The sequence below is a fragment of the Cariama cristata genome, unplaced genomic scaffold, assembly GCF_000690535.1.
Source record: "Cariama cristata isolate BGI_N322 unplaced genomic scaffold, ASM69053v1 scaffold13999, whole genome shotgun sequence".
NCBI classification, from domain to species: domain Eukaryota; kingdom Metazoa; phylum Chordata; class Aves; order Cariamiformes; family Cariamidae; genus Cariama; species Cariama cristata.
In genome coordinates, this window is record NW_009635420.1 from 26,664 (window position 1) to 51,407 (window position 24,744).

The 24,744-nt window shown below is 37.4% G+C and overlaps 1 protein-coding gene across 1 annotated transcript; it reads left to right on the plus strand.

Annotated features, from left to right (window-relative positions):
* Positions 1 to 1,269: 1,269 nt before the first annotated feature.
* Positions 1,270 to 23,856, plus strand: LOC104167321 (probable global transcription activator SNF2L2). The gene is made up of 7 exons (XM_009707547.1): positions 1,270 to 1,362; positions 3,207 to 3,424; positions 15,125 to 15,230; positions 16,041 to 16,142; positions 20,878 to 21,010; positions 22,166 to 22,308; positions 22,945 to 23,856. The coding sequence occupies exons 1-7, from the start codon at positions 1,270 to 1,272 to the stop codon at positions 22,978 to 22,980; spliced, it is 831 nt and encodes a 276-aa protein (XP_009705849.1). The 3' UTR covers positions 22,981 to 23,856.
* Positions 23,857 to 24,744: the final 888 nt, after the last annotated feature.

Here is a 24,744-nt window from a genome sequence, read left to right on the forward strand (position 1 = left end):
AGAATAGTAAGCTTTTCTAACAAAGAGCTCAGTCAGATGAATTAGTTTAATAAAATATTTTGTTGCTTATACACACATGCATGGATCATATGTGTAGACATGCACAGAGCATTAATACCTCTGCTGATAATTGATTTATGTGGTATAGTTTTAAGCCATCTTTTGAGGCAGCATAAATCCTGTAGGTTTAGTTTTAAATGTTACTGTTTATATACAAAAGATGAATTTGCCACTTGAGAACTAATGTTAAGAGTGACAATAACAACATTTTTGGACTGCTGATGTTGTCACACTGATTTTCAAGTGGTGTAACTAAAGTCTTAAATTAAGGAAAACTGTCTGAGTTTACATTCATGCATATAAATTTTGATAGCTGAGTGTAGCAATCGACTGGCATATTACTAGCTAAGTAGACAGATTAATACTTGTTTGCAGATCTGTAGTATGCTAAGAATTAATTTGTGCTCTGCTAGTCACTAACTTTAAGAGTGCAAGAGTATATGTTAGTTTACTTGGGGTTTTTTTTTGTCTTTACTACATTGCTATATGTAATACTGAGAAAAACTTTTTAATTTTGTCTTTTCTCTTTGTTCTGATTTTTTTTTTCCCCAAATATTGCTTATTCAAAGCAAGAATTTTGTACAGAATTCTAAAATGAGATGTTACGTGATGTGTCTGTGATGACAGCACGACTGTTATTTTTTTGGTGCTGGAAAATTTATCAAGCGAACAAAAATATAAATATATTTTAGTTAAGCGTGTACCAGTTTTCTGAAGGACAAAAAAATATTACCAAAGTTAATAAAATGATAACTTGTTTTGGTTTGGTTTTTTAATTTCTTGTAAATCAGAATAGATTTTTTCTGTCAGTTTCAATAACCAAAACCTGATCTGTTCACTGTGGAGCAATAGGAATACATTTTCTGTAATAAATACATCTTTAAAATGCATGCAACATATTTCAGTTTCAAAATCATACATGAAATTGTCTGATTGTGCTATTATAATTAAAATGCTAAGAAGAATCAGTAACTGCCCAGCTAAAAATCTAATTTGGATGCCTAGAATAATAAGGGGAGAAATATGATAAGTAGTTGTCAATATTAAAGCAGGCTGAAGGAGGAAGGCTTCGGGCCTTGTAGTAGGTAGAATGAAACAGCAGATTTGAGTATCCACAATTCTTTCAGTATTAAATTTTCAGTAAAATAAAATTACTTGTATATGAAAACATAGCCTTTCCCCAGCTCTCTTTTTTTTCCTGATCAGCTGATGAAGAGACTAGCAGCTCGCTGCTTTGCTGGCTTGTTAATTTTATCCCCACTAACTGTGATTTCCGATAGCCGGCCTGCTGATAGTGGTAAGGTAAATATCCTTTTTCATTGCCGTCTTGAAGATTCAGTAGAACTACATCACAGGCATGTGTAGGTGTGTAACACATCAAAAGTCGGTGTTCTCTGTATTTCAATGTACAACTGAGTGCTTAAGGAGAGCAATGACATTAACTGTTGACAGCCTTGCATGCTGTATTTATTATTAGCTTTTCTTGCTTCCAAGATATGCAGAGAAATTTCCTTTCCTTAATCTTCATTAGCTGCAGTGGTTTATAGTGGGTGTCCTGCTTTAGCCAAATGAATATTAATGAATTTCTGTGCTGATTATTTTTTTTTCCTTCTTTTTTCTTCCTAACTCATCAGATCTCAAGCCTCCTTCATAGTGGTTATCTGAATGCTGTGGAAGCATGATGTAAATTGTCTTTTGATTATTAAGGCCTAGTTTCAGGCTGTCCCTCAGGATTCTGCATTCGTGTTTGTTCTGTGGATTTGCACATCGGAAGATGCATAGGAAACAGATTACGAAATCCCACTGGTGTTTTTAACATGCCAGGTTGTTTTGTATTGTGCATCAGGTTTTGTTCACAAAATGTTTTTCAAGAGACATGGTACACAATTGAGAAAAATTAGGTCTGGACTGTAATCACTCTTTTTATATTGATTGTTATGCTCACATGATCTTAAATATTAGCCATGTTTGGTGCTGTGGAGAAATGAAGGTAATTGCCTTATGATTAGAGCTCTTTCAGCTACGAGAAAGGATTTATTAGCATTTGCATGTACTCAAGGCAATATTGAGAGGCAAAAGGGACAAATATCAACATCAGTTATGTTCTGAAAACGCATTAATCTGAAAGCCTAGTTTTAAGATTTTTTTTTGTTTGCTTGGGGTTTTTTGGTGTTTTTTTTTTTTTAAAATTTCTGTTCTCTTATGACCGGGTATTTTTATTTCTTTTCTTTTGTTGGCTTTCCCAAATCAAGAAAAGTTCAGCTTCTAGCTTTATCACATGGATCTGATGATCACTGTGTGAACGGGTTCCCTTTATTCCTAGGGTTTTTTTGTAGCAATTTTTTTTATCCCTCTGCATAGTGCTGCTGGGTCTGGTTAAAAGCATACATCCAGGTGATTGCAACTAGTGTTCGTTGTTTGTGACTGTGTGTGCAGTTTGATTTTCGGGGTTTGGGTTTTTTTGGTTTTATTTTGGTTTGGTTTTTTTGCATCCCATGTTAAGAGTGCTTTTTACAGTAAAACATTGTACTGTCAGTGCTTCTGCCTATCTGTTGATTACTATTCTAGAAGAAAATGATACGTTTTAGAGATGATTTTAACGCTTAGGTGATTTGGAAGTTGCTTAAACTATTTGGAAGATAAATTGAATTGCTACTGCATAAAGTATCTGTGTGTTGTTTGTGTGCACAAAGAGCTGTGTGTGATCTGGCTTTGCGAGCTGAGCGCAGTTTAGACTGTCCTGTTTGAAAACATGCAATATCGAAGTCTGTTTTGCATGGAACTACAGAAGCCAGAACTGCCACTGAAGTGAACAAATTAATATTTGTTGGACACTTACTGACACAGTACCACAGGCCATTGTTGTGTGTGAAACTGTGACTTGGTGTGGAATTCAAGGTTCAGATAAACACATGACTATTCAGATGATAGTGCGATTCTTAGAACAAATTAATGTTTAGTGTCTGTTTGATTGCCAGTAACTCAATTTATTATTGTATTCTTTGTTTGTAAATAAGCTGAACATTTTGGGTTGAATGATCTGCATTCTGTGGGGTTGCATTTTTGTTTTTAAATAGAGTTTGTTATTTCCCATTTCAATGTCTCTTTTGTTTAAAAATCATACTTTTTGAATCCATGGTTGTCAGGCAATTGAAGACGGCAATTTGGAAGAAATGGAAGAGGAAGTCCGGCTTAAAAAACGGAAGAGACGAAGAAATGTGGATAAAGATTCTGGGAAGGAGGATGGAGAGAAAGCAAAGAAAAGAAGAGGCAGACCTCCTGCAGAGAAGCTGTCCCCCAACCCACCCAAACTGACAAAACAAATGAATGCTATCATTGATACTGTGATAAACTACAAGGATAGGTGAGCTTGGAGACAGTCAGTCTCTCACTGTTGCATGTGCTTTCTCCCTCTCTGTTGGTATCTTTCTCTATGTTTTTTTAATGGCTTCATTTTTGTTTTCAGTCTTCAGAAGGATTTGCTGACACAGCATTTCTGAAAAGTAATTACACTTAGGGCCTGATCCTGTAAGTCTCCTGTAGAGGTTTTTTTAAAGACCCATCTGATAGGAAGGTATTGAAACACAAATACAAAAGGTGGACATGCAGCTCCTGCTTAGAAATTAAGTCATTCTGCTCAGGAGGTGTACTTTAAAACATTTAGCTTGAGCAGGATTTTCCTTCAGTTTAGTGGTGCAGCATGTGTTAAGATTAATCTTTTCAAATACATGCCTACAGATTTATTAATGCAAGTTAACATGGGTCTCACCATGACCTGAAAGATGGCTGAAAAAATAGGAGGGCTCATAACATGAGCCTCTGACCTGCCAAAGGAAAAACTGTAGAAATACTGAGTATAGTATGTTGTCCGCAGCTGAGATGGAAGCCTGTCTGTTAGGAAATCCCTATTTTCAGCAATACAAAATGCTAAACAGCTGGACCTTGGGAAAAAATATCGTTTCTAATCTGAAATGTCATTGAAGACTTCTGTTTTGCAGGTTTTCAAACTGAAAATCATCTATGCCTCATGAGGAAGAAATTGAGAATTACTTAATAGCATCTTTGTATCAGACTTGTTTGAGAAAGTTGTATTTTTTAACTCAACTTCTGTTTGTCAAAAATCAGTAAAGCCTTCTTGTGTACTTATTCCTTCTTTGCTGTACATTGAATTACTTAAATGATATAAGGAGCAGTTATAAGCTAAATGAATATTAAATGCATTCAGAGAAAATCAAGAAGTGTTTGCATTAGGTGATCTGCACAAGTGTAACAATATAATTTTTGCATGTAAACAACTTTCAGTCTGAGACTTCAAATGGCAAGTTGCACTTCTTCCTTTTTTGTGGCTACTGTTCTGGGTCTGCTTGTGCAAGGTTAACTTGGGAGGTACGTGTTGAAGCACACAGAGCTGTGATGCCTGTTCTGGCATGTAACTGTTGAAATGAAGCATTCTGTGATCTCTGGCCTCTCTCTAGAATACATTGAAAAGTTTATTGCATCAGAACAGAATTCACAGCGATGAACATGATGAGCAAGAAACTGACTACAAACTCAGTGTATTCAGCTTACTGTAACTCTCAACTAACGGAACAGCTGAGAAATGTTTAAGTTCAGGTATTCCAGTCAGCGCTGCAAGGAGGCATCTCTTAATTTTGTATCCCTCCAGCAGGGGATAGCTACTGATAGTAACTAATAGTTACTGGGTGAGGTAAAGATTTTTGCCTGTTGCTTGTGCTCCAGGAGGTTGATTTCTGATCTCTGTCAAAAAAGTTAACCACTGTGCTATTATGTAGTGACAAGGCATACTATTCCCTGTCCCAAGAGCCCACATTTATGTAAGACAGAAATGGTTCGCACTTTAAAAAGTCTACAGAGCTCTGTTCTGTTAGGAATTAAAAATGCCTGTTAAATTGAGTTCTTCAGTGCGATGAAGTGCTCCAAGTTCCTGTATTTTGATTTTTCTGTGAGCTAGCATCAAACCACCCAATCCTATGAAAGCTGGGACAGAACAGAATTGCAAATCTAGGCATCAGGAAACTTTAATATCTTAAAATCTTTGAGGTTAAGGTTGTTCTGGAGTTCAATGAACATTTTCAGGATTTGCAGCTTTAGAATTAAGTGGGTTTTAGGCATTGGAGACCTTCAGCTTTGTTGCGGGTTCATGTTTGTTCACGTCTGGGCTTTTGTGTGTGTGAAGGCGATTGGGGCAAGTATAGAGGGACAGGTTAATTGGAAGAAAAGTAGGCCGTGAGTTTCATTTGGGGAAAAAAAAGGGTTTTCATATATTTAGTATTTGAATGCTTGAAATCACCTTTGTCTTTAGCTTAAATTTTCAGTGATAATAGATGTTTCGTCTCTACTTTATGAAGGTCCAGAGGGCTGATCTCGACCATGGAATGCTGTGTCCCAAAAGGTGGTCAGGTGGTACCCATCCAAAATCTTACTGGCTTTGGCCTGAGTTACTTTGTCTAAACCAATTCTACAATCTTTAGTTGTGTTGCAGTTAATAAGCCACCAGGCAAAAAAATCCAGATAATATATTGTTAAACTAATAAAATTCTGTGTGATTTATCTCATGTTTCCCCTTGCTTTTGAGGAGAGCTTCTTGTAAATACAGAAGCATTTCTCTGTTCTTGTTAAAATCTTTCTTTTTAAAAAAAACATTTTTCCATAGTGACCACAAAAATCTGGAGTACCAGTTGGCTGCTTTTTGTAGTGATTCTGTATAATGTTGATGCAGGGAAGAAGTTTCCAAATACTATCCTGTCTTGTATTTGGCTTCTGTTGTGGGCATTTGGGGACAAGCACAATTCTTTCCTTGTTTATTTAAAAAGCATCCAACAAAATATGCTGAGTTGCCTACGTCTCGGGAAGCAAGAAGCTACAATGATACAAGCAATAAGCTCTAGTAAACTGAAGTTTGAGCTGCACAATTATTATATAAAGGTCAAAATAAGATTAAACAGACAAATTAGCAACATTTGAGGTAAATGTTAAGTGCAGAGAAATGCAAGATATGATTCTTTGAAAAGAGGTAGATATCTAGCTACTTGCAAACCTTAGTTAGAGAACTCCATACAAGACAGTGGAATTTAGCATTCAGGTCAAATTACTGTTTCTCTCTGTCCTGTCCTCAGTGCAAATTCAAGCTTTTTCTTCAGATTTTTCCTCTTTTATGCAGTACTGTATAGCAACTCTCACATTTCCTTTTATTCCCATCCCACATCCCAACATGATACTGATGTTAATGAAACATTCCATTAATAATGAGTTTAATAGTTCTTACAGAGCAATTTATAGCTACAAGCAGAGTTTCTTTCGATCTTTCTAGAGAACTAGGAACACACTGAAGGAGAGAAAATGTCGGTGTTTATGCTGAGATTTTACTTGACTGGCAGCCTAACTGCATTAGTTTCCTGAAATTCTGTTACCTGGGGTGTCTCCCATGTAATAAAGAAAATAGTAAAAAAGGAGAAAAAGGACAGAGATGCGAGGCACTGTGAAGACGTTCAGCTCAGATTGTTTGGACTCCTTTGGTGTGAGAGCTGTTGAGGTCCTTGTCAAGTTGGCAATACTTGCTTCTTGCAGGCTGCTGTGCTTTGGATTCCAGTATTGGGTGATGTAGTTTAAGCTTTTCTTTGTGTTGATAGGCATTTCTTTATCGTATCTTTGTATTTATCTTTGTTAATCTTGAAACAAATAGTCATACCTCAGTTTGAAGAACTGTGGGGTCAGTGCTCCAAACTGTTAAGAAGTTAAAACCCTTTATGAATTCACTGCTACCTTTTTTAGCTGCACCTGTGCTCTTATTGCTCGTCTTTAAGTATCAAACCACAAAACATGTTGCCAATTGTAGATACAGAGCAGTACTACAGATGCAGAGCCTTTTTTTCTCTTCTGCAGTGCTCTTCCACCATAGGTGAAGCTGAGTTCATCTAGGTTTCATCTATAATGGCTTAGAATAAATCTCTAATGAAGCACTACTAAGATAGAAAAGAAGGTCAGAATCCTCTGACTTCTAGTCACCTGTTCTAGTGGAAGACATCCCTACCCACCTGCGGCAGGGAATCTGGACTAGATTATCTCCAAAGGTCCCTTCCAACCCAAACCGTTCTGTGATTCTGATATTTTGGTAAAGCATTTGTTAGGGTACAAATTATTAGGAAAATTATAAGCTAATATGAAAGAAAGAGGAGATTTAATGAGTAAGCTCTCTAATCTGGGTGAAGACAAGCAAAAAGATGTAACTAAAGGCACTATTCAAAAAGGAACTACTAAACTGGAAAGAAGATACTGTGAATGTTCATGAAGAATTCGTGTTGGCATAGATCATAATAATGTTATATATTAAAAAATGAAGAGTGTCCTAGGCAAAATACAGAGTTTTAAAATACCAATATTGAGGTGGTTATCATAGAGGACTGAACACAGCTAGTTAAGCCTAGAGTAAAAGAACTGGCATGAAATACAGTACCTCAGAGTGCATTATAAGGTACTTACGAATTAAAAATAGGAAGTTTTTCTTTGAGTTGGAAGCTCATCATGTAGAACTGATGGAAAAAGAATAACCTGGGCAGAGGAATTACTGATCAAAGCTAACTATGAGCCATCAGTGTTGTCTTGCCATAAGAAAATAGGAGTCTGGCCCTGACACTATTGCCTGTGGGGATGAGGAAATACTCATTATATGTGTATGCCATTATATGTGACACCATTCATGTTTCTGAGTTGCTGTATATAGTACTTCAATACTTTTCCATTCAAGAAAGATTAGTTTACACTGAGACAAGTGTAAATAATTATTTCAATGATAAGTAGCATGGGAGAGTCTTGCAAGAGGAAACAGGTTGGTTTGTTTATCCAAACACAGCACAATTTGAGAGGGGAAGACGATTGCTCTCAGTAAATTTACGTGGGAAAGAAGGGAAGCATAAACACAGGCAGAGTGTATAAATATGTAAAATACAGGATGGTGATCACAAGGTTATATGAGTGTAAACACTCATATAACCTTGTATTCAAGGTGTTAACTAAGAGTTCTGGAACCTTCCCGTATGGAATAGTGGGACAGAAATACCTAATTAGATTTGGGCTTTCTTCCTTGACTAAAAAACTGTTATGTGGTTATTTACAATACCAAGGCCCTAGATTCAAGGACCTGGAAACACCTTTCCAGTTACACAGTTATTTAGTTACACTGATTCTCCAATGTAAAGTGTATGCATCGTCTTTGCAGACTCCATTTGCAATAATACATTTTTACCTGGGATTTTGTTGCAATTATTTCTTAAACTAAGATTTAGGTGCCTTTGAAGCCTTATACCTTGTTCTACTCTTGCAGTGTAAAACACCTGTTTAGAAGAGAGCAAGTTGAAATGCATCAGTCCACCATATTGTCATTCCAGTTCCGATGCTTTTATCCTGTCTTTCCTTCTCTGTAGAATTAGGAATGCCTATAGAAATGGATGATCATAGAATCATATGTATGATATATATGTTATGTTTTCAGAAAGCAAAATTAGTTTGTGTGTCCAGTTTAAATGCTTTAGCCTTTTGAAAGCAGGAACAATTCTAGTGGAGACAGATGTTCTTCTCAGAATAAGGAATTTGTATGCCAAATTTGAGCCCCAGCTGCTGATTTTGCATCATGCACATGTGGGCTTAGTTCCCCCAAACTATCTTTTTCCTCTTTTGAAGGTTTTCCTTTTTTTTTTTTTTCCAGAGGAAGACAAGCTGTAAGTGTAGCTTCCCTTTCCTGATTGTTAAAATTAAGAGGAAAAAAAGAATGATACTTCACACCTTGTAATCCTTCAGCTTCTCTACATATCCACTGTCCTCTTCTGCCTTGCATCTGTTTGATGTTTCCTGTCTAGATGCCAGTTTGATACTACTGCTGGCTTACATTAGCTTTGTTTAGATAGCAACAGCTGACTTCAAGAGTCCCAGGATGCTGATAGCTCTGTTACATACAGTGATCTTTGTTTGTGATCTGCCTGCTCTCTGCTCTGTTTGTGAGTCTTAAAGTGAGGACTTGCATGGTGTACCAGTTAATTTCACAAAGTCTCCTCCCCATAGCAGGTGTCTGCTGACCACATTTTAATAAAGCTGCTAAGAAAATTGGAGGGTGGAGTTGCTGTGCACTGTCCGTGTTTCCTGCTTGGCAAGAGACTTCCCCTGCCTGTAGTGCTTAGCATTTTGATCACTGCATCATTAAAGCCAAATGTTTAAATTCATGCCCATAGTGTTCTAATTTTGACAGGACATAGCTCAGAGAGAGAGTATTTTTCTCTGTATGTGAAATGAATTTTATTCAGACTATTTGCAACTGTTTTCTCAAGTTGCCAGTTTTCAACTGTTGTAAAATGGTGAGTAATTTAATTAGTCGTTACTAATCTAACTTGTAATTAATTATGCCAACTGATACTTTGGAGTATTCAAACACACACCACAAATAATTATTTATAGCCAAGCCAAAGTTATGGAGTACGTAGCCATCTGTTAACACCAGGAATTACATTTTAAAGTATTTTTACCTACTTCCATTTCAGTGATGGGAACAGGTCCACCATGCATTACTGCAGTCAGTTCCAAAAAGGAAGAACCATTAAATACATTTAATGAAAATGAATCATCTCCCTACATAGCTGGGTTACCGTTGGAAGTTGTTAAATACAGAGGAACCACCTCGCTGTGTGAGCTCTTACTCTCCTCGCACACACACGCTTTTTTTTAAAGAGCGTCCTTGTGAGTTGCTTTAGATTAGGAGTTGTAATTTGCACGCTGTGGTTCTGGTTGTGAGCACTCTGACTAGGGCAAGTGTGCAGGACTGTTCATTCTTCCCACTCTAAATTGAATTTCAGTATTTGTTAAAAGTGTGAAATCTGCAAGAAATACAAGAACATCTTGCAGTGTCAGCTTCATAGTCATCTCTCCTTTTGATTGCAAAGGACAAAGGGTATTGATAGTAGTAATACTCTTGACAGGTCAGTTGGCAGCTTGCTTCTGGCTTCATACTGCCAGGGAAAACAAATACAAAAGGAGCCTCATACAAATGAGGACTAATTGTTCCTGCATTTAATGCCACCAAAGATAATACTGACTAAATGGATGCAAATACATGCTTGTATTCACCTTCTAAGCAGTTTGACAAAAATGAGATAAAATCAGAAATATTAAGCACAAATATTTTTCTAAGCAAAAATATTTTTTAAATGAGCATGTTGAGCTGATCCAGTAGCAGTGAACTGTCACTCACAGTTCTTTTGCAGTCGGGTCTTTAATTTATTCTCGTCCTTCCCTTCAGCATGTATCCTGCTAGTTGCTAGGCAACTGTAAGTGATTTTTACTGCGCATGATTTTTATGTGGTAGTTGTTGTGGTTATTATTTTCTAATTACAAAACTGGGGACAGGGATTAAAATCAGAGTTGCATTAATAATTACTAATTTTCTCCTGTTGTATCCACAACACAGCCATTTGAGATTATATAAGAAAAGATCACATTAATTTACAGTCTAGATGCACATATACAAAGGGAGCAGAGGATAATATTTCCTTGTGAAAGGAGGTTCTATAAAAAACAATAAAACAGAATAGGCTGTTACTGGTTTCAGTAGACAAAATCAGGCACTAGTCTTCTGTCTGTTGCATATTTCATGCCCTTAATGCTTTTTCTTTCATGGCCCTAAATGATTCTCAGTAATTAATTATATCAAGCAAAACCTTGAAGGTTTTCTGTGGCATTCTAAGTTTAATAGAATGTGTGAACAAATCACAATTGGCTAGATCTATATCTTGAAAATAGGATATTGCTGTTTAATAATTTGCTACTGTTACATTTTTATACAAAATACAATATAACAGTAGGTGTGTGTATGTAAAAAGAGAAAAAAAATTATATAGCCATGAGATAAAAAGCTCTATAATCATCAGGAGCTTTTTAATAGGACAAATATGCTAAACATGTTTCAAAATTTGATCAAAATTAGATTACTAGTAGCCATTTCCTTTACACTTAAATCATTCTATTTGTTGCTAGACTCTGAAGCGTAGTTGAAGCAACACCAGCATCAGTGGTTTAGTAATTTTTCTCAAATAGATATTTCTGTTAAAAGAAAGCTGCTGAAGTTTAAAACATGGCAGTGATAACTCAGTCCTTCTACACAGCAAATCCAGATTTATACCACACAAAGTTTTGAAAGCAACTTTTCACACTTTATTTTAAAGGATTAGGTTACATCTATATCATATGCCAGTATATTGCACAGATTCATTAAATAACATTGCCAAGTTTGTGAAGTCAAGCACACAGAAAAATAGTATATAACAGAAGAAAGGTGGAAACCGAAAGTGATACCCTCAGGAAGGTACATTACAGTATGCTCTGTAATGATGCAACAGTGTACTGCTCTGCTTTCCTTTTCAACGGGACCAGTGCCTTGCATGAACACTGATCAGCTAATGAATAGCTGAATTCCCCCTAGGCTTCTTTATAGAATCATAGAATCATTATGGTTGGAAGAGACCTCAGAGATCATCAAGTCCAACCGTATACCTGATGCCACCATGCCCACTAAACCATGTCTTGAAGCGCCACATCTAAACGTTTTTTGAACACTTCCAGGGATGGTGACTCCACCACCTCCCTGGGGAGCCCATTGCAATGCTTAATGACTCTAACATTGAAGAAGTTCTTTCTAATGTCTCTTGTCCTATCGGGAGAAGAGACCAACCCCCGCCTTGCTACAGCCTCCTTTCAGGTAGTTGTAGAGGGCAATAAGGTCTCCCCTCAGCCTCCTTTTCTCCAGACTAAACAACCCCAGCTCCCTCAACTGCTCCTCATAAGACTTTTTCTCCAGGCCCTTTACCAGCTTTGTCGCTCTTCTCTGGACATGCTCCAACGGCTCAATGTCCTTGTAGTGAGGGGCCCAGAACTGAACACAGTATTCAAGGTGCGGCCTCACCAGCACAGAGTACAAAGGGACGATTACTTCCCTAGTGCTGTTGGCCACACTGTTTCTGATACAGGCCAGGATGCTGTTGGCCTTCTTGGCCACCTGGGCACACTGCTGGCTCATGTTCAGCCAGCTGTCGACCAATACCCCCAGGTCTTTCTGTGCCGGGCAGCTCACTAGCCACTTGTCCCCAAGCCTGTAGCGTTGCATGGGGTTGTTGTGACCAAAGTGCAGGACCCGGCACTTGGTCCTGTTCAATCTCATACACTTGGTCTCGGCCCATTGATCCAGCCTGTCCCGATCACTCTGTAGAGCCTTCCTACCCTCAAGCAGATCAACACTTCCACCTAGCTTGGTGTCATCTGCAAACTGACTTGATGCTTATAAGGAGTCTGAATGTTTTGCAGATACAGAACTTTTTTAACAACATTTTATTCTGATTTTACAAATGAGAAACTTAATTTTAAGACACAGTTTGGGCACCAGAGTTCTCAAAGTACTTAGTGTTCTATAGGTTCAGAGCAAATTGCATTGATCACAGTTGCAGCTGTTGAGTGCTCAAGATTTCTCTTTATTAACAAAAAAAATAGTCCTCAATTTGCAATGAGGTGGAAAGACATGTTAATTTAGTAAGTTGTGTAGTGTGTACTTAATGGTCTCAAGTTGCGCCAGGGAAGGTTCAGGCTGGACATTAGAAAGAACTTCTTCACTGTTAGAGTTGTTAAACATTGGAGCAGGCTCCCCAGGGAGGTGGTGGAGTCACCATCCCTGGAAGTGTTCAAAAAACGTTTAGATGTGGCGCTTCAAGACATGGTTTAGTGGGGTTTAGCAGGCATGGTGGCGTCAGGTATTCGGTTGGACTTGATGATCCTTGAGGTCTCTTCCAGTCATAATGATTCCATGATTCTACTTAATGCATTGCTTTTCCTTGTATTGCTTCCACTTTCTCTTTGAGAAGGCAGTCTGAGATGAAGACAAGTTCTGTCACGTGGCATGACATAGTCACTCACATAGATCATTAACAAGATTGATGCCTTTAAATCCATGGTATAAACACCTCCCATTTTCACAGGGGATGTATGAAAGCAATGAATTTCTCTCTTTGGTGTGAATCAGTACCAAAGGAGATGGGAAGTGCAGTTTCCCGAGTTTCACAATTATTTACTGATACGAGAGAAATAGTAAGAATTGGGATGACAATTATCTGGTCATTTTATGATTTCCTCTATTTCAGTGGCAAGGTGCTTCCCAAATAAATTAGATCTGTTGGGTGAAAATGCTAGTAACTGCCTGGAGTGTGAGATGTCGGGATATCTACCCCAACAGCTGTATGGGGTAGACAGAATTCACTCTCACCTTCCCCAACACAGATGCACGGTATGCCTGCCGCCTCGTCTTACCATGCAGCAGCGGCACCCAGAATTGCGTTCGTGCGTGTGTCATGCTGTAATCCAGGAGGCAGCCTGGTGGTTACTGCTAAGCAGGCAAGGGGAATGGCTTCTGCTGCAAGTCAGGCAGAAGTTGTGAGGATGAGACAGAGGCTTTTGGTGTCTACATTTGTACTGGGCAGAAAAATACTCTAGCTGCCACTTGGCACCCAGGATATTGGTTGAACACTGATGAGCAAGCTGCAATTAGAATGTTTACATTATTGTCCTCTGATGCAAGGTATATAAGGATCAGCAGTGTCCCAGGACTCAACTGAGAACAGTAAGAAATCTTGGATTAGGTGAGCAACAACTACTTAGGAAATGAGGAAATGCTAGTTATTCCCGCTTGTTCATTGGTCTGTCTGGTCATTAAGAAAAACAGTATCTCCTCAAATTCTGATACCATTTCGGGCATTAAGAAATGTCTAAGATATAGTACGCATTCATGACTTTCATAAAGGGCAGAGCTGTTCTGTGCTTTTTTATCGTCCTTATCTTCCATGGCAGAATTGCCTCAGTTAACCTTCAATTCAGTATTAGTTTAATGTGTCTGGTAAGATCCACACCACTGTGGAGGGTGACTACAAGAGAGAACCTCAGGAGGAGACACTGGACTTGACAGCCTTCTTGCCCAGCTCCTGTGAAGGTTTGGTATCCCTGAGTTACCATGCGAAGATGCAAATGAGAAAACAGGGCCTTTTTGGAGTAGATGTGAGAGAAGGAAGCACATGAATGTGGGCTGGGAAATGGTTGTGAACACTATGTGCAGTAAATTACAGTTCCTCTCAGCAGAGCTTTTTTCTGCTACTTTGTCTGTGAAAAAGAAGACACACACCAGAAAAAAACAAAGAAGACAAAGGCCGTAAGTGCCATCAACACATTTCGTCTCCAGGTGACTTATAGCCATGTATTACCTGGGAAACCACAAATAAGAAGATCGAAAAGCCCCCTCAATTTGGAAGCGTTAAAATATCTATTAATAAAGGATGAACCGTGGGAAATCGGGAAATCTTAGAAATTCTGAACACCTGTAAGTGACAGGCAATGTTCCTAGAGTATGAAAGGTTTTTCGATAACTTTATTTCAGATTGCTGAAGAAGTACATATGGCAGTAGTGATTTTCAATACTGTTACAATGGTCTTGCCAGAAACCTAACAATCACTAATGGAAGTTAGTAATTTTTTTTGTTGTAGTATCTAGTTAGTATGATAGCAATCAGCATCTGGTATAATGGAAATCAGTATGAACAAATGGTTTGCTATGACAAGGAGGTACCAAACTACTATAAAATGACCAAGAAGATAAACTTAGTGACAGGACGGACACTTGCTAAAAATTATAAAACAAAACTGAGAAAAGGGTAAGACTGTACTCAGCAAACCACTACGGAATTCAGATTGAAATCCTGATCCTGCTTCCATAAAGCCTCCTACACATATGATCCTATAATGACGGTGATATGTTAGGACAACAGCACAAAGGGTATGTTTTAAGTTTTAAATTAATTTTCTGTACCAAATTAAAAAATCAGAGCAGGGTTCAATTTGTAATTCTTTGAAAGAGAAGATTGTACTTTTTATTTTTATTTATTTATTATGATTAGATTGTATGTGTATGTGTGTGTGTGTTTTGAGAAAGTTGTAGTAATTCTTTGCATTATGGGTTTGTTTTTCTCAACAGTTCAGGACGACAGCTAAGTGAGGTCTTCATTCAGCTCCCATCCAGGAAAGAATTACCAGAGTATTATGAATTGATTAGGAAACCAGTGGACTTCAAAAAGATAAAGGTATGAACCTTTCTCAGAAGTGGAGGTTCCTGTATTTCTTTTTGTTATACAGAAGGGTAAGCATGAAGTCATCATTCAGATTACAACAACATGCATATTTCACGTACCTGTATTTGTGGCTTAGATTTTAAAAATTACACACCTTGTTAGGAATTTTGTTTAGTGTGTATTGCAGTATATCATTGTAATTTCAAAGCCAAATCAAAATGTTAGCAGTGTGACATGAATGACACTTTCAGAGATGGCGTCTCAGTGTCTTCTTTGCAAAGACCCAATTGTGATTCTCTAAGCATATCTTTGGTAAAAACATGGTGTTTGCGAAGGTTTAGTGGTTCTAGGGGAATATAGTCATTCCTAAATCAGCATTGCCTCTTGGAACAGCCAGGTCAGATCCAAACACAGTTTAGAATATGGGCTTTAGGCATCTTGTTGCCCGTTAGGTGATGTCATAACTCTATGACTTTCATTAATGTCATAGCGTATTTTGTTTCTGTGCTATAAAGAAGAAACTGGAACTCCCTTTTACCAAAAGAGCATTTGTGTTCCTTTTTTCTCTTCCAGTTCACACGGCAATTGCTTAATTTTTACTTTATTCCTCTGCTGTATTTTTTTTGAGTAACGTGTTAACAATATGTTTTAAGACTTTCTTTGTTTTAAACAGGTACTTGTCTTGATGCTTAGGTAAAATTTTTAAAGAGAAAGCTTTTAATGTGTTAAAATCAAATATTAATTCAGTGTCCTGTCTGCTGTTTTTCTGTCTGCACCACCGCCCATCCGCACTTCTCTTCATTTCCTCAACAAATGCAACAGGAAAGAATTCGCAACCATAAGTATCGGAGTCTTGGGGACTTGGAGAAAGATGTCATGTTGCTGTGTCACAATGCTCAGACATTCAATTTGGAGGGATCACAGGTCTGAATGAACCACTTTGTGTTAAACATACAGGTTTCCCCTATGTAACGTTTTCAGTGTTTGTGGATTATTATATTATGTATATAAACCCTGTGTTTTAATTCTTACTTTGGATAGAGAAGAATGCCCAGATTCTTAGAATTATCCAGAATTCACTGGACACAGCTGCAGGATGTGCATGCAGAGAAACTGTTGTTTTCTGATCTGTGTGTAGTTTACTGCTGCTGTAAGACTATTTCAATCTATGGTAAAAGGCAGTGTCTGTAGAGTGATACATCAGCTTGGGTTTACCACAGTAGATGATACTAGGAGCACATGTAACAGTACAGCTTAGGACAAGATCTTGAGCAAATACTTCGTAGTGAACTCTTTTCAGTTCTGCTGATGGAAGATACAAATTAAAGGTTTGTCCAGCAGTAAAGATTTGTGTATGAAGCTTTATACTCTCTGAACTGTTTGATAAAGTTTGTTTAGTTTGTTTTGTTTTTAACGTTGAAAAATCAGAGTCCATTTTAAGAGACATAATAGTAAATCCCAGATGAGTCTCGGACATTTAGAAGGCAAAATCTGTCATCCCAAGGAGATCTTTTACACACGTGGATGCGCTCAATGCTGTGAATTCAAAACAGGGCACTGACACAAAACCAGAAAGACTACAAAATCTGGATGACAGATAAGAAAGTTGTCTCACAATACAGTGAAGCAGTCTTGGATGATTATTTTTATAGATGAGGTCCAAATAGGGTGATGCAAACACAGTATTAAATTGAAACAGAGAACATGAAGACAACTCTCATAATATGCAAGAGGAAAAAAATTATATTAAAAGAAACCTAAGTAAAAGTAAGCTGAAGGCTGATGCTGCCAATACTAATGCATCCTTCAACTTCCTAAACATTACTGATGACCCTTAGCTAGACTGGGGATTTTATATTAAAATTTGAGAATTAAAAATTAAAATGAGTATGCAATTAATTATGAAAGACTGTTGAGTACAGCTTATCACTTTGTGATTCTTTTTGCCATCTAGAGACAGAAAATGTTTTCTGTAATATGTATGTGCAGTATTTTTACTGTCTTCAGTTATATGGAAACAACTTATAAATAAAGCAGCTAAAAAATATTTTAATAAGAAAATTAATGATGATAGGAAGTGTGGGACAAAATTTTGCTACATATCCAAATGTAAATTGCCAGTTTACTGCTTAGTCACATAGGAGTCAAACAGCTGTAAATATCTAATGATAACAAATGTAAAAAAAAGAAAAAAAAAAGTGAAGTGAACACCAAAAGGTATCACCAAGACTTTACAAAATAGTAAAAGTTGGTAGAGGAGGTAAAAAGAGGCAAAGAAAAATCAGTAGCTAAATGGGAAAAATAACGAAATTATTCTTACCAGAATGACTCAAACTGCTAATGGGAAACTGGTCTCTTGTTAGGCAGAGGTGGTAGAATTGATAGGAATAATCCTGAGTAGTAGAAGTGTTCACTAGATTTTGCCCCTCTGTTTGGAAACAACCCAACCTCTATCAGAGTGTTGCATTATTATTTTCTGTAATTACCAGAGCTAGTATTACTTTTTATAGCACGAAGCCCAAATAACTCATATCTAAGATTTTGTTTGTTTCTTTCTTTCTGGTAAGTACTTGTACCATTCATTTTGATTTCCAGTGAATTGCAGGACACTTCTGCAGCAGTCCTCCAGCTTTTAAGGCTCCCTCATATTCTTTGTAATAGTCCAGGTCCACCTTTGTTCTGACATACCAGTTCACTTCAGTAAACTAGATTATTTGTGTCTGCACCCAAAACCAAAAGGCTAATTCAGGCAGTTGTTTAAGTACAGAGTGACTTCAAGTGGAAGTCTACGTGTTTGTTCTGTTAGTATGATGCATGCTGCTTTTCCTTGGAGCAAAGCAGTTCCATCTGAGCTGGAACCTTATGAGGGGTTTTCAGGGAGAGACAGACTTTGTGTTTTGAGGCCTTTGTCCTCAATGCAACCTCAGCGACTTGAAAAATTTTTCACATTGTAATGGTCCAATGAAACACAGACAGGTAAGGGGTTAAAAATAGTATGTGTCTATTGAAACAGAAGATTTGTCATGAATGTTGTCATTTGTCATGAAGTACTGTTGTCATTGCTTCTCCCTTTTTGAAGGAAGTTCTGCTGTCTTTGATGCTTGTTTTATTGAAACCTGTTGGAACTGGATTTTGGTCAAAATAAGAAAACTTCTATTTGCACCACTTTTCGTGAAGCAGCCCCAGTTTTCTTCTGGATCAAAATAGATACTGAATATTACAAATAATTCACATTACAAAAGTTAAAATAATTTTTTTGAATGCTTTATTTCCCTAGGAAATTCTGTTTAACAGTCTGGGTCACAGTGATGCCTTAAATATGTAGTGACCAGCATTAAAAAATTATAATGTTGTATGCGTCGTTAATTCTTTTTGTCTTAGGAAAGCATTTGGTCTGAGACAGGACAGCAAGGTTAGCTGAAAGAGCCATTCCTAAGAGCAATGGAATATGCTAGGCCTATACATAAGAAAAATAAATGGTCCGCAGAAGCAACTCAGGGGCTTTTACTGATATCTGACGTGAAAAGAAGTAGGTATAAGAGAAAGTCAGTAATTGTTTGACTTCAAAGAAGGAAGCTATGGGATTTCACAACCCACTAACATTGTAAGACAATAGCAGAAGAGCCTTTTCAAAACATTCATGATCATTATATGTATGCCAAGAAATCTTACCATGGTCAAGAGCAATCAAACATGTCATAACAAAAAGCACAGCAGCACTTACAGAATGGGTAATAATCTACTGTGAGAGGCAGTTTTTCTAAAAAGGACTTGGTGATCAAGTGAAAAAAGAGAGATGGCATATTTCATGTAACGTATTCTGAACAAAGTTTTAATAATTTGTTTTGTTGAATTTGCGAAGTATTAGAGTAGTTTTATTGGTTTTAAGATACATGTATAATGGCAGCCAAAAATCTTTCCATTATCTTTCTCACAAATACCCTTTATACAAGAAAGTGTGTAATTTAGCCAAAGGAGTAGTGTGACAGACAAGGTGTTTCAATTTGTCACCGTTTAAGGCTGGGAGGGTGCTTAAAGCGGATGGCAGACGCTATTAACCCCCTCCTTTCCCAGAAGGGGAGGGAGAGGAGAGAAGTGTCGGACCGACTTATGGTTTGGAAAGTTAAAACAACTTTTATATAACAGTAGCAATGAAAAAGAGTATAATATTAATACTAACACTACTAATCATAGAAATAGAAATACATCAAAACCAAGATTGATCTTCCTGATGATGACTGAGGGCTGCACCGTGGCGGCTCGCAGTGCTCACGCAGCAGGGCGGGCACCCGGATGTCCCAGACTGGACGCTGCAGCTGACAGGAACTGGATTCAAGAATGCACGGATCAGGGTCGGAGGCAGGAAAGCGAGTAAGGTTACACAGGGATGCCGGCCATGAAGGAAAGAGAGCTGACTCTCATGATCCCTGAGCTTTATACCCAGTATTCATGTGGGTAGGATGGAGTACGTCATTGATCAGTCAGTGGTCACCTGTCCTGTCTGCAGGTGCGACAGTTTTATACTTCCCCACAAGGGAGCCCACAGCGACTCTGGTTCCCATAGGAACAAGCACACCCATGGACCTTTCCGCATCACAATCCCACTTCTACCCCAGCAACAACTACAGACATCAAGTGCCATTAACTCTAAAAGCAGACACTGCCTGAAAAACCTGTAGTCAGCTTCAGAAAGTGCAGTCGCTTAGAAAAGACTTAATTGAAGGAAAATCTACTGAAAGGAGAAATGGTCTTGTTTTAGCCAAATCAGGACACAAGTGATGATGACAGTGATAAAACCAAATACAATCTATGACTCTGTACCCTTCTGTTAACTACTTTTAATTATCTAGTGCTGAATTGTCCACTGCTTGGCTTCTGACATTTTACAAGACAAAATGTACAAGGGCATTTGTTAAGGTGATTACAAAGGACCAGATACTCAGCAAGACAAGATTTTTACTGTGTTAATCTGAGAAATGTGTTACAAGCCAAATGTAGTCTTCTGGCTCTTGAGAGGCCCCTCATGGTTGAGGTCAAAGAGAAAAGATACTTAGCAAGCTACAGAATGTTTGAGAACAGGTGCTAAATATAGAACGATTTATTTTTTTTTCAGTCATTTTAGATTCAAAAGGAAGGAAGGAATGAGCTGCTTGGGATAATTTATTTTCCTTGTAGCCACTTTGGATTTCAGAAAAAACTAAGCATAATGAACATGATGGTTAGCCATTTGTCATTATCAACTGTATTGCTAGACTATAACCCATTTTTTAATTAAGGTGCTTACTGCTGAAGTCTGTTGCTTTCCAGTTTTTCAAGACTGTTACGATCTAATGAAATTACACAATAGTTCCTGTGGTAATAAAAATAACAAGCAAAACACGCTGGATGTTTGGGACATACACAAAACAAACTGGATATTTTAGATGTAACACATTTTAAGAATTGTGTTTTTGTGGCTCACTATTGACAAATTTCTTCATTTAGAGCATGAAAATTAGTGTTACCATTTCTTTTAAAATTCATGCAACAAGCATTGTTACTCAGTATTTAAAAAGACCATATATTCTGTGGGTTTGCACTGGAAATTAAGTTCTATGCTGTGAATTTTTGATACTGCTTGACTGTACAGTTCTGACATAAATTTGTATCCACACTGTAGATCTATGAGGATTCCATTGTTCTTCAGTCTGTGTTCAAAAGTGCACGACAGAAGATTGCCAAAGAAGAAGAAAGCGATGATGAAAGCAATGATGATGAAGATGATGATGAAGAAGAAGAATCAGAATCAGAATGTGAGTCCCCTGCTGAATACTGAAAAGAAAATACATCTGGGGGTGGAAAGGGAGATATTCCAGTTTCTACATGAAAACTGGTTGTGAAGTTCAGTTTTCCTTTGGTGAAAGTAACGTCTTACTAAGTTGGCTACTTTGGGTGTTAAGATTTAGCTTAAGTCTTTTGCCTTTATGTTCTGGCTATACCTCTTAGAGTATAGTAAACTATTTTTAAGCCAGAAACAAATCACAGAGGTGCTTTGTGGAAGCAGACCTGACTGACCATGAGTGTTTATAAACCTTTCTGGTCTTGTTCATGTTATTTGTAAATAGAAGTGCCTGGAAAGGCTAGAGACAGTCTTTATTCATGGGTGGTCAACCTTCAAGCATGGTATGACGTATAAAACTCATCATCTGGTTAAGAACCAGAAGATGTTGCAAATATTCTTCAGTGTGACAAGGACTAAGTGAAACTCCAGTTGTTTCAGAAGCGGGAGGTGACACTCATCCAGTCCTTGCAGACTTGGAAACATGATACAGTAGAAAAGGAGGGATCCCTTCATTCCACTTTCTGCCACCCGATACCTCTACCCATACTCTCCAGCTACCCATCTGTCTGGTTACAGAAACTGTAGTACTTGACCCTGAGCTACTCTTCCAAGTACGTCACAGAGGTGTGCAAAACATGCAATTTTAGCTGTTCATTTCAAAATGAGTGGATATTCTGGAATCAGGAATTTAACATGTTCTTCAGAAGTGTGTCAACTCAAAATTTGCCAGTCATGTCCACATAGCATTTCTGTAGTTTAAAATTTTAAAAAAAATGTTTGTACTAAGGATGAACATTTCTTTGTACAAGGAAGAAAATATTTTAGGTGAGTATCTTCTCACAGAACCATATACTACCTTTAGACACCATGCATTCTGAGAATGAAGAGAGATGCACATGGTCGACTTAAAGTTATTCTTTATAATATAATACAAATTATTGTTAAAACTATCAAGAAGTAGAGAAATAAAACAAATACCTCTGCTTCATTGTTCCACGGTCCAGATAATGAACAGAGGGAAATATCTTTTCAGGTTGTTACTAGGGATCAATTTCTGTGAACAGAGATAGCATTTAAAAGTTGGTAAGTGAAAATTACATTTATGTAACTGTTAAACTTTTTGCAGCAAAATCAGTGAAAGTCAAAATCAAGCTAAATAAGAAGGATGAAAAAAGTCGGGAGAAAGGAAAAGGCAAGAAGAGGCAAAGCCGAGCTAAAGCCAAGCCTGTCGTGAGTGATGATGATAGTGATGAGGATCAAGATGAAAATGTAAGTTTTGTTCACTAAGACTGTGGAAGTGGTTGCCATGATTGCGTCTCTACCCTGTCCTGCTCGCTGTCAGAATTCTCAACTATTCATGCTTAAGCACATGTTTAATCTGTATTGATCATCTTGAGAGAACTGGGTGGGGGGTGTTAACTGTATCTGGGTGTGCTTATGAGATTTGATCCCAATGCTGAAAGACAAGAAGTCTTAGAAGTTTGGAGCTTATTTCTTGGAGCTGTTCCTGCTTTCATTGATCCTTTAGACCTCATGGTCTGTTTGTTTTTGTCCATGGATGAAAAACTCTTAGCTTGATTTTGGTTTTTTTTCTGTGGATGCTTCTACTATAGCAAAAAATGAAAACAGACCTCTTCTCAGTTATTTTTAAATGTCTGGGTAGAAAGAAAGTTCTGGTGTTTCCTGACTCTGTGTCTTTCCTTCTCTAAAGAAGTCTACAGCAATTAAATGAAATGTTATGAGAAAGAAATATAACATAGTACCTTTCTTAAGGCTATCTTGATTTGTCAGTTTGTCATTTTTCTTCCTTTTACTTTCTGGTTTGGTTTTTTTTTCCTTCTTTAACAAATTCCACAGAATAGCTGGCAAAGAATTTCTGACTTGTCTTGTGTCTCTTACCTCTAGGACCAGTCGGAAGCAAGCGGAAGTGATGATGAGTGATCCATAGGGTTTATTTTCTTGGCAGTACTGACCCCTTCCCCTTCTCTTCTCCTTTCTCCTATTTTACACCCAGTGAATTCATTTTGTCAAATAAACATTGGGCTGTTTCTGTATTCTCATTCTCTATAAATTAGCTTTAGGATAGTACCAGACAAACATATGATATCACGGTGTAAAAAAGGAAAAAAATGTAACATATTGTGACCAAATGAGCCTGAAAGTATTTAAAAACAAAACAACAAACGAAAAGCTTTTGATGGAAAATGTAGGTTGATAGTATATTTCTATGGATTGGTTTTAACTCAGTAATGGTTTGATTGTGCCTGGTTTTGTCATTTGACAGGATGTTTTTCAGTGGCATCAGAAAGACAAAAAAAAAAAAAGTCTTTTGTAGCATTGATAACCAGGAGAAGCCATTAAAAGCCACTGGTTATTTTATTTTTCATCAGGCAGTTTTCAAAGTTTTTATTTGTTCTGTATTGGTTTTTTACACTGTGGTACATATATGCAACTTTGTTTAATAGCTGATAAATGTACAGTAGTTAGCCTTCATCCACCTTGTCCCATATTCATTTTTCCACTTTACGCTTGACGATCTTCAGAAAAACGCTTTTTGAATTGTATCAAATTTATGTCTACTGTAAACTTCACTTAACTTTTTTTTCCTTGATTAAAAAAGTTGGGTTAAAAAAATGCTATTCAATATTGCAATCTATATAGTGTAATGGATGGCTTCTTTCATCAGACTGATCTTCTATGTTACCAGTGTGGATTATCACCTTTTCCCTAAAGTGTACTTAATCTTTGCTTTCTTTGCACAATGTCTTTGGTTGCAAGTCATAAGCCTGAGGCAAATAAAATTCCAGTAATTTTGAAGAATGTGGTGTTGGTGCTTTCCTAATAAAGAGATAATTTAGCTCAATAGGTGCGGTCTTGTGTTATAAGTTCCACAAAAATCTTTTTATGGTAGGGGCAAGAGGGCAGGAATGTCTCCTGTAGAGAAGTCCACTATGTCTGTCCTGAATGTAAAATAAGAACTCATTCAAATACCATCTTCAGAGATGGAGAGAAGCAATACATGTTAAAATAAGAATAATAAAATTGAACTAGTGAAATAATACCTTCAAGTAAAAGGGTAGTTCATTACCTAATTACAGTTGAAGTGATTAAGCAATAACCATTTCTTTTTCTTTCAGGAAATGTGTGTCCGTAGGCTTCAGTGGCCAGGAATACAATTAGTTATGCAGGCAGTCAGCCCACCTCTAAGTCAGTTTATTTTAAGTATGGTCTTCAGGTATCAGGGTTGTGGTCTGCTAAGATGTGGTAGTGTAAAAGTTTGAACTACTATCTACAGTTAATGTTGCTATTCTGGAAAATCAAAACTCCTTAGATTTGAACATGTATTGAGTAGAAAATGTGTGAACCTAGGAATGGATTTGTAAGCAGAACATTTCTTTATTATCTGAACTGTGTGTTTCTCAGTATGTGTCTACATCACGTCTCTTTATACTGCCTGGCAGTATGTTAACTGTTTCAGATTTTCTAGCTCAGTTGAAAAGCAGTTTGTAAGTTTGTGTGGTGCGCATTTGTGTGTATTAGCCCTGCACTGAGATAGGTCAGCTTTGTTTAGTTTTAGCAATTTCAAACATTTCATTCCTAGAGTGTGCCCCACCTGAATGGAAGACCCTGTATTTTACAGAGAAGTACCATTGATCTCAGAGGGACACATTGATGAGACCAATGTCTGAGGCAGCTTTGCAGAAA

What these genes read in the sequence shown, in the direction of transcription:
- LOC104167321 (XM_009707547.1), top strand. Translation starts at nt 1,270, where the DNA reads ATGAAGAGACTAGCAGCTCGCTGCTTTGCTGGCTTGTTAATTTTATCC. An exon ending in GTGATAAACTACAAGGATAG is followed by an intron (nt 3,425 to 15,124) that starts GTGAGCTTGGAG and finishes TTTTCTCAACAG; the next exon opens with TTCAGGACGACAGCTAAGTG. An exon ending in TCAATTTGGAGGGATCACAG is followed by an intron (nt 16,143 to 20,877) that starts GTCTGAATGAAC and finishes TCCACACTGTAG; the next exon opens with ATCTATGAGGATTCCATTGT.